The sequence below is a fragment of the Bos indicus genome, chromosome 13, assembly GCF_029378745.1.
Source record: "Bos indicus isolate NIAB-ARS_2022 breed Sahiwal x Tharparkar chromosome 13, NIAB-ARS_B.indTharparkar_mat_pri_1.0, whole genome shotgun sequence".
Taxonomy (NCBI): domain Eukaryota; kingdom Metazoa; phylum Chordata; class Mammalia; order Artiodactyla; family Bovidae; genus Bos; species Bos indicus.
In genome coordinates this window covers 3788051-3804505 of record NC_091772.1, presented here as the reverse complement: position 1 = coordinate 3804505, position 16455 = coordinate 3788051, and the positions used below count along the sequence as shown (strand labels likewise).

General features: G+C 49.9%; 1 protein-coding gene across 1 annotated transcript in view; it reads left to right on the top strand.

The window, feature by feature from the left end:
* Window positions 1–5527, top strand: part of JAG1 (jagged canonical Notch ligand 1) — a 44424-nt gene extending 38897 nt beyond the window's left edge. The window contains exons 21-26 of the mRNA XM_019972877.2: window positions 561–674; window positions 1317–1426; window positions 1513–1746; window positions 1954–2085; window positions 2487–2637; window positions 3341–5527. Of these exons, the coding sequence (XP_019828436.1) occupies window positions 561–674; window positions 1317–1426; window positions 1513–1746; window positions 1954–2085; window positions 2487–2637; window positions 3341–3798 (1199 nt within the window). The 3' untranslated portion in view covers window positions 3799–5527. The remainder of the gene's footprint in view (window positions 1–560; window positions 675–1316; window positions 1427–1512; window positions 1747–1953; window positions 2086–2486; window positions 2638–3340) is intronic.
* The last annotated feature ends 10928 nt before the right edge of the window (window positions 5528–16455 follow it).

Here is a 16455-nt window from a genome sequence, read left to right as displayed (position 1 = left end):
ACCGACTGAGCCACCAGGGGCTCCACTGGGTGGGGGACTTTGTGTCTATTTCATGTTTCTGAATCAAGGATTGGCAGATGATGGTCTGGGGGCCGAATCTGACCCACTGCCTGTTTTTGTAAATACAGTTTTATTGACCCACAGCCACACTCTTGTTTATGTACTGTCAAGGGTTGCTTTCATGCTGCAAGAATTGAGCAGCTGTGACAAGAGACCACATGGCCCACAAAGCCTAAGATACTTGCTAGCTGACCCTTTTCAAGATCTTTGCTGGCCATTGTTCTCTAAATTACACTATCAGAGAAAAGGAGCATTTAATTAAAAATTGCTGTTTCCCCGAATGAGAAATTCTAAGCTGTTAGAAGTCAGGCTAGTGGTAACCCTTGGGTGGCAGTGACCGGAGACTTTGGCAGTACTGATGATCATTTCTTCATTTGGGTGCTGGTCACATGATGAAAATGCACTCAGCCTATACTTAGGCCTGCAGATCCTGTCTGTGTATTTTATCAGAAAAGCATTGGTGCCTCCCATTGGAGCCTAAATTTGACCATTTCTCCTAGACATCAACGAGTGCCAGTCTTCACCTTGTGCTTTCGGGGCGACCTGCGTGGATGAGATCAATGGTTACCGCTGTATCTGCCCCCCAGGGCACAGTGGTGCCAAATGCCAGGAAGGTATGTGGGCCAGGTCCCGCGCCGTGGGTCCCCTGGGCTGAGCAGGCATTGCAGCCACCTTTTTGACTGTTTGTGTGAGGACATCATGCTCAGGGAGAGAACACAGAGGGCACATCTGCTGGAGACCCTCAGGACCGGGAAACCTGAGGGTCCTTTGAAAGTAGAGTCACTTAGTTTTAGCCAGCTTTTGTCACCATTATGCTCTGTAACAACCCTCCCCATCCTCTGTGCCTACAGCAGGCAGTTGTGATGCTCATGGGCACACAGGGCAAGCAGAGTGCTGGATGCCTCACGCTGGGCACCCAGTTCTGTTCTGTGTGCCACCCCACCCTTTTTGGACCAGCACTACCCAGGGTGTGTCCTTTTCCTGGCACATGGCAGGCTCTCGAGGGGCCGAGCTCACTCCCAGGGGGAGACTCCGCTCACTCCTGTCCCTGGACGCTGCGCTGACCATAGCTGGTCGCGTGGCCAGGTGCAGGGCCCGCTGGGGGTGGCCAAGAATGCCTGCCCGCTGGGAGCAGCTGCGTTGTCACAGGGCAGAGGGCGACGGGCATCAGCATCTCCTGCTGGGCAGGGAGTGAAGAATCAGGAGGACGGTCCACAGAAAGGGCAGCTCCTGCCACTCACAGGTCTCTGCCTCAGTTTCAGGGAGGTCGTGCGTCACTATGGGGAGCGTGATACCCGACGGGGCCAAGTGGGACGCCGACTGCAACGCCTGCCAGTGCCTGGATGGGAGGGTGGCCTGCTCCAAGGTAGGCACAGCCTGGCCACCCTTGTCCTGGGGCCATGCGGGCCGCTGCCGGGTGCCTCCTGAGCTGCACTCCTTCTGTCTCTGCAGGTGTGGTGTGGCCCCCGCCCTTGCTCACTGCACAGAGGGCACAGCGAGTGCCCCAGCGGGCAGAGCTGCGTGCCCATCCTGGACACCCAGTGCTTTGTGCGCCCCTGCACTGGGGTGGGCGAGTGCCGGTCATCAAGCCTCCAGCCCGTGAAGACCAAGTGTGCGTCCGACCCCTACTACCAAGACAACTGTGCCAACATCACGTTCACCTTCAACAAGGAGATGATGTCGCCGGTATGGAACACTTCTGGCTGGCTCTGGAGGGTGGGGTGTGTCCACTTGCCCTAAAGCAGAGACATCATGAGCTCGGATCTCTTCCTTAGCCTGGATTCTTGTCCTTCACCAAAGCTCGGCTTGCACGCAGCCTCCCTTTCAAGTAAACAGCAGTCTTTTTTCATTCCTCTCCCTTACACACCTGTGGATTTTAAAATATCATTCTAGGGTCTCACCACGGAGCATATTTGCAGCGAACTGCGAAATTTGAATATTTTGAAGAATGTTTCTGCCGAATATTCGATTTACATAGCTTGCGAGCCTTCCCCTTCTGCAAACAATGAAATACACGTGGCCATTGTGAGTATGAGACCCATTCACACCGAGTCGTTTCACTGGAAGTAGCCCAGAAAGCTCACTTAGCTGGTATCCAGATGAACAGATACATGGAAGGAGAGCTTGACGTACATGTGTGTTAGGAGCTCAGTCGTATGCAACTCTTTGCAACCCCATGGACCATAGCGCACCAGGCTCCTCTGTCCATAGGATTTCCTAGGCAGTAATAGTGGAGTGGGTTGCCATTCCCTTCTCTAGGAGATCTTCGCAGCCCAGAAATTCCCAGCTGGGTCCTCCAGCACTGTAGACAGATTCTTTACCGTCTGAGCCGCCAGGGAATAGCATACATGTATGGTCAAATAATTTTGAGTAAAAGTGACTGGTGAGTGTCCCTGACCCCCTGGGTCTGATGCTTCCTTTTCCAGTCTGCTGAAGACATCCGGGATGATGGAAACCCTATCAAGGAGATCACCGACAAAATCATAAATCTTGTCAGTAAACGTGACGGGAACAGCTCGCTGATTGCTGCCGTTGCGGAAGTAAGAGTTCAGAGGCGTCCTCTGAAGAGCAGAACAGGTAGGTGGTGGGGTCGGGGTCCCTTTCTGTGGGGACCGTCCTGTCCAGCTCATCAATAAGACCAGCACAACCTACATCCAGGAAAACCCCCAGGCGGGAAGTTACCTGCCGGTTCCCTGTTCAAGGACCCCCATTTTTAACTAGCAAGAAGACAGAGGCTGGCTGACATGACTGGATCCCATGACTGTGGGCAGAGGTGGCCTGACTTGTCCCCTGCCTGCGGGCTGTCTCTGGCTGTCAGGCACCGCCCTGGCAGAGTGTTGCCGTACCCTGAGTATGTGTCTTCGTGGAGCCTGCTTGTGCTCTGGGGTTGGGAAACAGTCCATCCTAAGCACAGCTTTGATGAATGGCTCAGTGGCCCTGCAGGGCAGCCGGAGTCCCCCGGGGATCCCTGGAGCATCACTGTGCTATAGCTGGCAAGGGACCCCCGGGGGCGTTGGAGCCATGCATCCCAGGGCCCTCTTTCTGAAGATTCTGAGAACCACTCATCTCATGAGCTGTCTCAGTAGCCGGACTCCCCACCCCTGGCCCAGACGCCCCTCCCCACACGGAGGTGGGCACCCGTATGGGCTGCCGTTTGGCCCGGTCTCTCTGGGGAGGCCAGCAGGGTCTCTGAGGACGCCGGGAGGGACGGTACGGGTGGGGAAAGGGCTGGGGCTGCGGTGTGGTTCACCGGGCTCCCCGCTGCCGCCCTGCCGTGCAGATTTCCTGGTGCCGCTGCTGAGCTCGGTGCTGACCGTGGCCTGGGTCTGCTGCCTGGTGACCGCCTTCTACTGGTGCGTGCGCAAGCGCCGGAAGCCGGGCAGCCACGCGCGCGCCGCTTCTGAGGATAACACCACCAACAACGTGCGCGAGCAGCTGAACCAGATTAAGAACCCCATCGAGAAGCATGGGGCCAACACGGTCCCCGTCAAGGACTACGAGAGCAAGAACTCCAAAATGTCCAAAATAAGGACACACAACTCGGAGGTGGAGGAGGACGACATGGACAAGCACCAGCAGAAGGCGCGCTTCGCCAAGCAGGCCACGTACACGCTGGTCGACCGAGAGGAGAAGCCCGCCCATGGCACGCCGGCCAAACACCCCAACTGGACAAACAAACAGGACAACAGAGACCTGGAGAGCGCGCAGAGCCTGAACCGCATGGAGTACATTGTATAGCAGACGGGCGGGCGCTGTCCAGGGGCTCCCGGGGCTCCCGCTCCCGCAGCCGCCCTGTCTGTCGTGTTCCGGCCCCGCGCTGTCCTGGATGTAGAGTCGCGTGTTAATTTAAGTTCTGACAAGCTGGCTTACACTGGCAGTGGTAGTCTCCGTGGTTGGCTGGGTGGCACCGCACCGCGCAGCTATGCAAACACCGGGCCCCCCGCCCCCGCCTGCCTGCACCTCCGGATCAGGCTCCCAGGAGTACGCCCAGCTTCCATTTCTGCCAGATGTCCCGATGGTGATGCAGTCTTAGGATCATAGTTTTTATTTATATTTATTGACTCTTGAGTTGTTTTTGTATATTGGTTTTATGATGACGTCCAAGTAGTTCTGTATTTGAAAAGTGCCTTTGCAGCTCAGAACCACAGCAACTATCACAAATGAGTTTATTATTTATTTTTTTTTTATTGTATTTTGTTGTTGTTGGGGGAGGGGGGACTTTGATGTCAGCAGTTGCTGGTAAAATGAAGAATTTAAAGAGGAAAAATGTGTCAAAAGTAGAATTTTGTATAGTTATGTAAATAATTCTTTTTTTTATTAATCACTGTGTATATTTGATTTATTAACTTAATAATCAAGAGCCTTAAGACATCATTCCTTTTTATTTATATGTACGTGTTTAGAATTGAAGGTTTTTGATAGCGTTATAAGCGTATGGCTTTATTTTTTTGAACCTATTTTCTTATTATGTGTTGCCTATAAGCCAAAATTAAGGTGTTTGAAAATAGTTTAAGACAATAGGGTGGGCCTTTTGTGCCTGGAATACTGGTGGAATTTTTTTTTTTTTTTTTCCGTACGACGTCAGATATTTAAAACCCCGACTGAGAGGCAGTTTGAGAATTAGTCTAGAACAGGTTTTTGTTTTTTTTTTTTTAAGACTTGAAGAGAGACAGGCAGATGATCTGCTGCCTAGCAGTTTAAGGGAACAAGGTGAGCTATGACTAAACATAGCCAAAATGTTGAGTGGTTGAAGATCAATAAAAATATCAAATTAATTGTGTGAAGTTGGAAGCACACCAATCTTATTTTGTAAATTCTGATTTCTTTTCACCATTCGTTATGTAAGACTGATTTGATTTTTTTATCTACTGCATTTAGGGAGTATTCTAATAAGCTAGTTGAATACTTGAACCATAAAATGTCCAGTAAGATCACTGTTTAGATTTGCCATAGAGTCCATTGCCTGCCTTAAGTGAGGAAATCAAAACGCTATGATGAAGTTTAAGTTCAAAAAGGCTTATTCAAAACTGATTTTGTTAGTTCACCATTGAGACCATGAAGATCCTTTGTATTGTCCTCTTAGTGTTATACGAACATAAACATGCATCTTGGTGTTGTTCCTGGCAATACATTTTGAAAAGTCATATTTATTAAATTTTTTGTACGAAAACATGGACCAGTGTGGCCTCTTCTGAGCTTACGTAGTTTTGCCCAGCTGTGCCTCTGCCGCTGGCCTGGGTCTGTCTGGTGACCGGGATGAGAGAAGCAGGCTGTACTCCTCGGGGACCCAGAGCAAGAACGGCAAGCCTTTTCAGCCATCACCTTCATCTTAAGTTCTTGAAACCCCTCCCGGAGAGGCTGCTGTGAAGCTGGAGCTGTGAGAGCCCCATCTTCGGGGTCTTGATGCCCTTGTTATTCAACAGCGAGTGTGAATACTGCTTGAATAAACACCACTGGATTAATGGCCTGCAGTGTGGATGTGAATTGTTTTGAGCAACTTTGGGGCGATACCCACCTTAGAGGGTTTTAAATAGCTTGGAATCGGTGCTGAGGGATTAGGAGGGAGGCAGGATGCCTTCTCTTCCTCTCTGGCTACTTGGATGAATAGGACTGTCCTGGCGTCACTGCGGACCACACCCTCGAGGCTTCTGTGCATGCTCCTGCCTCCAGGCTGGCCTCCAGGAGGTGGTGATGCCAGGCTCTGGGGGTGAGGGCCCGTCTCACCGCTCATCACCTTGCTCCCAGGGGTGAGCCGCCACCGGCCTCCCTCTTGGTCAGCCCTGGGAGCCGGCACTGGGCTGTCCCGCCGGTGACGGGCAGGAGAGCTGTGGGCAACAGGCGTGCCAACGTGGTGTCGGGGGTGTGTGTGGGGGGGTCTTACTTCTGGCACCTTCTGCGTGGAGGCTGAGCCGCCAGTGACGGGCTCGTGGACAGCTTCCAGCAGCTTCAGGGAGCTGCCAGGAGTGCCCTCCTCTGTGCAGGAAGCCCCAGCTTGCCCTCCGCCCAGCGGCTGCTCTCCGGCTGTGCACCCCATCCAGTCTTCGTGGTGCACGTCCACCTGGAGCGCCAGGCTGAGCGCAGGAAAAGCCATGCGGATGTTGATCTTGCTTCATTCTTGGGACCCTTCTCTTTCTACCAGGTTAGGAGCTGTGTCCCAGCGGGTGTCGTGGTTAAGAACGGATGGCAGGCCCCTGTTCCTTGTGCATGGTCGGGGGCGGGGACGGAGTTCTGGCTCACCTGGGAGGTGCCACCAAGGACAAGCACCGAGACGAGCCTGGTCCCCGACGGCTCCCCGTCTGGGCGCGGCTCTCTGTGGAGTTGGGTGGTCCCCATGACGGCTCCCTGTCCGGGTGCGGCTCTTTGCAGGGTGGGGTCAGAGGGAGGAGCAGACCGACCAGCAGGACTAAATCTGAATTCCAATACTACCTTGCTCTGGTGGTTTGTAAACTTGGATTCTGCAGGACCCCCAAATTCCCTGGGTAGTTGCCAGATGCTTGTGTGCCAAGAAAAAAGTTTGATGACCTCTGCAGTTCTTTGTTCTAAGAGAGGAGTGATCTTGTTATTTCAAGGAGCCGTCTACACAGGTCACACTGGGTGGTGGAAAGGAGGAGACAGGCTCATCTGGACACAGTTCGAAGCCAGGACCTTGGTTGTTAAGGGCAGGTGTCAACCTTTCTTCAGATAGCAGGCATCCTGCACTGGAGTCCTGGTTGTCCTGGGGGCAGGGAACTGCAAGAGAAGAGCCCCAGAACCTCCCCCCCCCCCCACCCCCTGAAAGCTCTATGCCCTCTATAATCAGGCTCTGGAAGATGAAGAATTTTCCCATCAGAAACGTGATGAACTAGAATTCCAACATTAGTACATATATACCATGAAACTCCAGGAAAACAGCAGCTCAAAGCTGGTTGCTTTAGGATGGGAAACTCCTAGGATTCTAGACATATATATACAATGTAGACTTAGAACAGAAAAGGGAGTATAGCTTAACTAAAAGTCAAGTGAGACTGGGTGATGAACAGAGAAGCAGAACTTGCAAAGGGGTTTCTCTTAAATGCAGAATCCCAGGCCTGGCCCCTGACTTGCAAGCGGGGCCTGGGAACTTATAGTTTTCAACAAGCTGTCCCCTCCTACCCCCACCCTCCCCAGCTTAGGTATGGCAGACTTTGAAAACAGCTTCCAAAGTATTCAAGCTCTTCCGTTAATTACAAGGTTTTTCCTCCTTGTTAAACTGAATTAAGCAGTCTGGAAGCCAGTTTGTTGCTCAATTGCCACCTGACATCATTTTTAAGTAAATCAATTACACTACCCCTTGAGCAAGTTGTGGTGTAAGCGCTTCATTTTATTGGCTGATCTGAGGGGTCAGTGAGTCAAAGTTAACTTATTTGGTAATCTTTCTTAGGTAGCAAAGAGCCCAAGGAATCAGCCTGTGGGTTTGCCACATTTCCGAACAGCATACACCTGTCGACCCTAAAGTGAGCGAGTGTGTGGTGAACAACCAGTTGCTTTTAAAGAAAAAATACAAAACTTCCACTGGCCTGCAGAGGTTTGCAACTCAGGCTGAGCGAGGTTCCAGCACTTCCGCTTCCATGGAGGCTTGCTTTCTTGCCTCTGCTGGGAATGAGAAGCAGGAGTCAGAGGTTCCGGGGCTGGGAAGGCACACCAGCACTGGGTTATGGGAAGCCTCCTCCTGCTAATGTGTATTTATACTTTGTAAGCTCTGATTCATCTGAGCCTTGAAACAGAAATCTGCTTCCTGAGGTTCTGTTTTTAAATAGATAGTTTGCAAAAACAACAATTATTTTTCTTAACATTTTTTTTCCATCCCACAAGCAGCTAAACATCCCGACTCAGGCTATGTCAGGCTCCAACTATGCCAACAGACAGCTTGGCTATCAGAAGTAGAAGGGTGCCCCAGGGCAGTTCTGTGGGGTTCTGGCCCCAGAAGTCTTAAAAACAGAGTTCAGAAACCATTAGGGCCAATCATGTTGTGTCACTTTACATCCATGAGATATTCCTGGGTCTTAGAATAAAGAACTTCCCCTTGTGAACAACTAACTGCTTTCCAGTGGTGGTTAAGTGCAAGTGGGGGTGATGGTTGCAGGGCTCGGGTGCTGCCGCCTGGCACAGAAGGGCCTGCACACAGCGTGGCACCCTCTGAGATGGTGTCACGAGGGTGCGGCTCTCCCGCTTTGGACATAAATTCTACCTGTGTTACTTGCTCTTGCATGCCAGGCACAGGCTCCTGGCTTAGACTGTGTTCCTTTCAAGTCCTGGGCAGCTTTTACAAGTCTTAAATTATGTATCATTATGCACGGGTCCAGTATTAACCTGTGATAGGCAAGTTGGGGAAATTAACTCGGCGAGTAAAGGCTCTAAAGTCCAATAAGAACCTTGAATCGAGGCCTGCCCACTGACCTACCCGCCCCCCCCTCCCAACGCCTCCCTCGCCACTCTCCACATCAGGGCACCCAGGAGCTGAATTACCCAGAGGGCGAAAGCAGATGGCGGCACCAGCTTTTTGTTAAAGGGACCCTCTCCTGGCAGGGACCGCGGGGCTCCTCCTCCATCCCAAGGGAACACAAGCTGGCAGCTGGCTTCCTAATGACAGGTCCGCACCCAGAAGGGTTGGCCCCGGCTCTGTTTTCCACCTGAAGGGGGAAAAACTGCTTTACTTCAGCCTTTCTCAGAAAGTGCAGCTGAAAAGACTTAATGGGAGACTCACTGGATAGTAACGCAATCGGAGACCTTCCCAAGCAAAGGATCCGCCCTTCCTTTCCCAGGTGGGAAAACTGGGACCTAAAGAGGATCAGGGACCCATTCCAGGTCACACGGAGTAAGCAAGAATTAGGGCTAGAATCTGGGGCTGTCAGCTGGGTTGCTGTGTTTTCAGCGTCTTCTGGGGATTTGTCAGGTTTATCTCCAGAATCTGCCCTTGATGTGACTGTCAAAGATGCAAACTTGGGAAGTGAGCAAGGGACCAAAATGAAGGCACAGGATGCCACCACGAAGTCAGTGTGACCATCCGAGCTTGCCTCCTCCAGACTCTGCCTAGAAATTGACAGCTTTACGACCCCACGAACAATGCACATTCCCCAAAGCAAAGGCAGACATGGCCCTGCTCCTTTGGAGGCGATCCCTTGTTCTTGGCCAGCTTCGGATTTCCTTTTGAGTTTCTGCTTCACGGAATTAGAAAATGAATCGCAGGAAAAGAGGGTGAGAAAGGAAAGCAAGCGACAGCCGCCTACATCCTGCCCCTCCCTCTGCGTTGCACGCACAGGCGCACCTCACCGGGTTTTCAAGAGGGTCCTTTCGGCAGCAGCTGGGAGGGGCGGGCAGGGTCAGGTGACTGCCACTGCAGCAGGCCTGCTCTCACAGCCCCTCCACCATGCTTGCCTCCAGGGCAGGCTACAGAGCAAATAGCACCCGACTAGTTAAAGGACTAAACTCCCAGGCGGCTGAACGTGATGCCATCCGTGGCCAGGGCCAGCATAGACACATCCGGGGATTCCCGGAACCGCCCATGGGCCACTGGATTCCTCCACGTGTCCCCACCCGCCGAGGAGGGGCCGGAGCGGATCCCACGTCTTCAACCTGTTGCTCATGCTGGGGAGCCCAGAATTACACGCTTTATGCTAAAGTTTCCTATGCGCCAAGGCACCCTCGAGGACCCATTTAGGAAAACGCCGTCCTGGAGACAGAAATGTACACCCCCCCAAATTCAGGATGATGACAGTCAGATATCCTCGGGGGCTCTCTGGCTCCGCAGGACGGTTTCTGGAAGTGTTTTTGAAAGAATCCAAGGCACCAATCAGAAAGGAAGAGCACAAATGTGAAACAGCAACAGGTTTGCACAAAACTAAGGACGAAGTGGCCAAGACATAAAAGAAAAGGAGTGTGGGGGTGGGGCGCTGAGCGAGGCCTCCCACCTCGCTCAGCTGCGTCCATGGCTGGCATCTTTACCTTTGCGAACTGTGAGTTCTTGATCCAACATGGGTAAAAAGGCCTGAACAGAAGGTAAACTGACGCAGTTACTATGGAAAACAGTCTGGAGGTTCCTTCAACAACTGGAAATAGAGCTAACCATATGATCCAGCAATCCTACTCTTGAGCATATATCTGGAAAAGATGAAAACTTGAACTGACAAAGATACATGCACCTCAGCGTTCATAGAGGGGCTTCCCTGGTGGCACGGATGGTAAATAAAGAATCTGCCTGCAATGTGGGAGACCTGGGTTTGATCTCTGGGTGGGAAAGATCCCTTGGAAAAGGGCATGGCAACCCACTCCAGTATTCTTGCCTGGAGAATTCCATGCACAGAGGAGCCTGGCGGGCTACAGTCCATGGGGTCGCAGAGTCCCACATGACTGAGCCACTAACACTTTCACATTCAATGTTCATCGCAGCACTGTTCAGAACAACCAAGACAGATGTCCATCAACAGATGAATGGATGAAGCAGATGTGATATGGAATATTATTCAGCCACAAAAAGAATGAAATATTGCCATTTGCAGCAACATGGATGGATCTAGAGATTATCATACCAAAGTGAAGCCAGACAAAGATAAATATCATCAGATCAGATCAGATCAGTCTCTCAGTCGTGTCCAACTCTTTGCGAACCCATAAATCGCAGCACGCCAGGCCTCCCTGTCCATCACCAACTCCTGGAGTTCACTCAGACTCACGTCCATCAAGTCAGTGATGCCATCCAGCCATCTCATCCTCTGTCGTCCCCTTCTCCTCCTGCCCCCAATCCCTCCCAGCATCAGAGTCCTTTCCAACGAGTCAACTCCTCGCATGAGGTGGCCAAAGTACTGGAGTTTCAGTTTCAGCATCATTCCTTCCTAAGAAATCCCAGGGCTGATCTCCTTCAGAATGGACTGGTTGGATCTCCTTGCAGTCCAAGGGACTCTCAAAGAGTCTTCAATACCACACTTCAAAAGCATCAATTCTTCGGTGCTCAGCCTTCTTCACAGTCCAACTCTCACATCCATACATGACTACAGGAAAAATCATAGCTTTGACTAGATGGACCTTTGTTGGCAAAGTAATGTCTCTGCTTTTGAATATGCTATCTAGGTTGGTCATAACTTTCCTTCCAAGAAGTAAGCGTCTTTTAATTTCATGGCTGCAGTCACCATCTGTAGTGATTTTGGAGCCCAGAAAAATAAAGTCTGACACTGTTTCCACTGTTTCCCCATCTATTTCCCATGAAGTGGTGGGACCGGATGCCATGACCTTCGTTTTCTGAATGTTGAGCTTTAAGCCAACTTTTTCACTCTCCACTTTCACTTTCTTCAAGAGGCTTTTGAGTTCCTCTTCACTTTCTGCCATGAGGGTGGTGTCATCTGCATATCTGAGGTTATTGATATTTCTCCCGGCAATCTTGATTCCAGTTTGTGTTTCTTCCAGTCCAGTGTTTCTCATGATGTACTCTGCATAGAAGTTAAATAAGCAGGGTGACAATATACAGCCTTGACGAACTCCTTTTCCTATTCGGAACCAGTCTGTTGGTCCATGTCCAGTTCTAACTGTTGCTTCCTGACCTGCATATAGGTTTCTCAAGAGGCAGATCAAGTGGTCTGGTATTCCCATCTCTTTCAAAATTTTCCACAGTTGATTGTGATCCACACAGTCAAAGGCTTTGGCATAGTCAATGAAGCAGAAATAGATGTTTTTCTGGAACTCTCTTGCTTTTTCCATGATCCAGCGGATGTTGGCAATTTGATCTCTGGTTCCTCTGCCTTTTCTAAAACCATCTTGAACATCAGGAAGTTCATGGTTCTCGTATTGCTGAAGCCTGGCTTGGAGAATTTTGATCATTACTTTACTAGCATGTGAGATGAGTGCAATTGTGCGGTAGTTTGAGCATTCTTTGGCATTGCCTTTCTTTGGGATTGGAATGAAAGCTGACCTTGGCCAGTCCTGTGGCCACTGCTGAGTTTTCCAAATTTGCTGGCATATTCAAATAGGCACTTTCACAGCATCATCTTTCAGGATTTGGAATAGCTCAACTGGAATTCCATCACCTCCACTAGCTTTGTTCATAGTGGTGCTTTCTAAGGCCCACTTGACTTCACATTCCAGGATGTCTGGCTCTAGGTCAGTGATCACACCATCGTGATTATCTGGGTTGTGAAGATCTTTTTTGTACAGTTCTTCTGTGTATTCTTGCCATCTCTTCTTAATATCTTCTGTTTCTGTTAGGTCCATACTATTTCTGTCCTTTATCGAGCTCATCTTTGCATGAAATGTTCCTTTGGTATCTCCCATTTTCTTGAAGAGATCCCTAGTCTTTCCCATTCTGTTGTTTTCCTCTATTTCTTTGCATTGATCACTGAAGAAGGCTTTCTTATCTCTTCTTGCTATTCTTTGGAACTCTGCATTCAGATGCTTATATCTTTCCTTTTCTCCTTTGCTTTTCACTTCTCTTCTTTTCACAGCTACTTGTAAGGCCTCCCCAGACAACCTTTTTGCTTTTTTGCATTTCTTTTCTATGGGAATGGTCTTGATCCCTGTCTCCTGTACAATGTCACAAACCTTAGTCCATAGTTCATCAGGCACTCTATCTATCAGATCTAGGCCCTTAAATCTATTTCTCACTTCCACTGTATAATCATAAGGGATTTGATTTAGGTCATACGAGATCACTTATATGTGGAGTCTAAAAAACAATAATACAAATCAACTTATTTGCAAAACAGAAACAGACTCATAGCCAGAGGAAAAAAATCTTGTGTTTACCAAAGGCAAAAGGGGAGAGGGAGGGATAAATTGTTATAGAAGTATGGGATTAAAAGACACATACCACTATATATAGAATAAACAATAAGTGTTTACTGTATAGCAAAGGGAACTATATTCAGTATCTTGTAATTATCTGTAAAGCAAAGCATCTGAAGCTGTACACCTGAAACTAACACAATACTAAGTCAACTGTAGTTAAATTCAAACAGACAGGCCTCCACCGCGGCCTAGCTGGCCGCCTGTCACTTTCGCCTTCTCAGCTACCGAGCCCTGAGTAGTCAGGGCCTGCACTCCGGAGCCACACCTCCTTGATTTCCCTGCAGCACTTTCTTCCTTGAGTCCTGGCGCCAGTATCTTCTGTCTGGGCGGTGTTAGGCTCACACCATTGTGGCTCAACAGAAGTCACTGCGCTTTGGGGTTTAGACAGGCCTGGATTCTCAGTTCTGCCACTTACTAACTTGTGAAAGTTTCCAAAATGCTCTGTGCCTCAGTTTCCCCATCTGCAAAATGGTGATAAGAAATGTGTGTCACTTGGTCAGTATTCACAGAAAGGGAGGGCAGCAAGAAAGAACGCACCCTCTGTATTAGTCTAAGTCACGTGAGACCAGAGTCCATTAAAACATGAAGTCCAGCTAGATTTCAATGACTGTCTCCATTCTCACTTTTTAAAAAATCTTTTGGCCATACTGCACAATGCGTGGGATCTTAGTTCCCAGACCAGGGATGAAAACCCTTGCCCCCTGCCTTGGCAGTATGGCCTTCTTCTCACTTGGTGGCACTGGACCACCGAGGAAGCCCCCCCATTCTCTCCCTTGAACTGCACCTGTGTTAGAGAAGAGCCAAGGGCTGTTGGATCTGGTGGTGGACGGTCCCTAGAGACTCCTACCCCTGGTTATTTGACCAAACACTAATCCAGGTCCTACTGTGAAGGGATTTTTTTTTTTTTTTTTACATAATTAAAATTACCAAATCAGTTCACCTTAAAATGCAATGATTATCCAAGTGGAGATTTAAAAGCAGGGAGTTTTTTCTGGCTGGTTACAGAAGTCAGAGAGATTGAAAATAGGAAAGGGATTCAGCACAAGGGGTTTCTGCATTAGGTCCTGAGAAAAGCCAGAAGATGCTGAGCGCTGCCCCCGGCCAGCCACCAGCAGACCTTGTACCTGTGTCTCTGACTCGGAGAGTCATTCCTCCCATGGCAGAGCCGCCTGAGTACGCTTTGCTAGATGCCCCAGGCTCCGCCCAGGCAGGCTCCACCCTGCTCTGCAGGGTCACGGAGCAGAGGGCACTGCAAGAGGCTCACAGGAAAGCATGCGGAAGGAGAATATACACAGCAAAGCAAAGCTGCTGTTTCACAAGCCCCTGTCCACACCGGCATCATTTGGGGAAGGTCTTCCAGGCCCCTCCTGTGAGAACACATTCCCAGCTCTGGCCCTGTGTGTCCCATGGAGATTGGAGGTCGTCCTGATTGACCATCCCCCTCCTCCCTCTGACAGCAGGCACAGACGGATGGGTTGGTCTCAGTCCTCCCAGGCACCCACGGTGGGTTTGGGAACAAGCACTCCACATTCTTCTCACCAGCTGAGCCTGTGGAGGAACTGAAAGGGCCGTAGGAGCCACTGGGCCTAGAAAAATCCCCAGCCAATCCATCACCTGCTCCTCTGGAGAAGGATGTCTGTCCAACCAAAGATCCAGAGGCAGGTGGGGAGAGGCAGGCACGGCAAGTGAGAGCCGGGGCCATGTCCACCAGGGTGTGTGTCCACCAGGGTGTGTCCGTGAGCATGTCTGTGTGTACATGTCCACTAGTTTGCGTAGCAATGAGTATGTGTCCACAAATGTGTGTCCAGGATTGTGTCTGTGTGTCTGAGTGTGTCCATGAGTGTGACTGTGTGCATGTGTCCATGTGTGTCTATCAGTGTCTGTGTCCACCAGTGTATCGTGTGTCATGAGTGTGACTGTGTAGTGTGTATGTATGCCCATGTGTAATGTCTTTATGTGTGCATCCACTACTGTGTTCCTGTGTGTCCACTAGTGTGTGTGTGTCTGTGTGTTCATGATCATGTCTGTAGGTGTCCATGAATGTTTGTGTCTGTGTGTCCATGAATGTGTATGTGTATCTGTGTGTATGTCTGTGTTCATGAGTGTGTACGTCTGTGTTCATGACTGTGTATGCATATCCATGAATGTTTGTGTCTGTGTGTCCATGAATGTGTATGTGTATCTGTATGTCTGTGTTCATGAGTGTGTACGTCTGTGTTCATGACTGTGTATGCATATCCATGAATGTTTGTGTCTAAGTGTGTCCATGTGTCTGTGTGTCTGAATGTGTCAGTGTGTGTGTGCATCCACTACTGTGTGTCCATGAATGTGTCTGTATGTCTGTGTGAGTCCATGAGTGTGTGCGCATGTGTCTAAGGGCAGAGACAGGACTGGTAACAGAAGACCGGCGAGAGGGCGTGGGAGCCTGGGACCTTATTTATAAAAGCTCTTCTGCCCTGAAGCAAGTCAAACTCCCCGCTGAGGAGCTGCTTTTTCTTCCTCCCTTTTGAGCCTCGCTGCTCAGCTGACCTCTCCCCCACAGAGGTCACTGCTCTGCTCGCCCTGGGCACCCGCCTTCTGGGACTGGATCGCTGTGGAAGCCTGCAGAGCAAAGAATTCTTCAGCGCTGATTTCTGAGAGAAAAGCTGTAGTAAAGCTCATGAAGCAGCCTTTTTTTTTTTTTTTTTTAAAGAAATATATGCATGTTATGATCTTTGGGTAACTGTGGAAAAAAAAAAAAACAGAAAGCAAACATGAAAACTGCATAGCACCAGACTCCCCTCCCACAGCCTGCTTCACCTCCTAAAATAAATCAGGCTGGGGGATGAATGAGGTTTTACGAAATGTAAGTGAACTTAAAACACAAGGTCAGCATCTCTGTCCTAGGTAATCCTTCCGAGGATGAGAAATTCTCCTCTTTTTCCCACAGGGTTATTTCAGATGTGCTTTCTGAGCCAAATTATTTTAAAAGCGTTCTTTCTTCCACTGCCCTGCTAAGCGTGAACTTGAGATTCACACGCACTTTTGAGAGCTTATTAATGATATTAATGATAGTGGATCAAAGGCAAAGCCCAGACAATTACTTAGGTGCTTTAAAAACCCATCTTCTGTAGGAGGGTAACAATGTCTCAGTGCCTACAAAGAGGAAGCTGGGCTCTGATGTGTCGAGTGTAAAGCAGCAGAGCTAACTAACACAGGGGGACTTGCAGAAGAGAGAACGGGTCTCTCTGTGGGAGTAAAACGTACACCTACTGGTACCTTGTCACCTAAGCCTTTTCCAGTTTCCAGTAGAAACGTTTCGTTTTTGGAGTGTATCTGCTTCACAGCGTTGTGGTAGTTTCTGCTGCACAGCAAACTGCATCAGCTGCACGTACACACGCACCCCCTTTCTCTCGGGCGTCCCCACCCCACCCCACCCCCAGGTCGTCACAGAGCCCGAGCTCAGCTCCCTGTGCTGCACGCAGCTTCCCACAGCTGTCTGTCAGGCCCACTTCTGACCTGCACAAAGCCCTTCTCAAGGATACTCAGCTCTTCGTAGACCCTGCCTCTTCTAGCACCCAGTATTTAGACACACAAAAACTGCAACCCCTACTTTTAAACAACAGT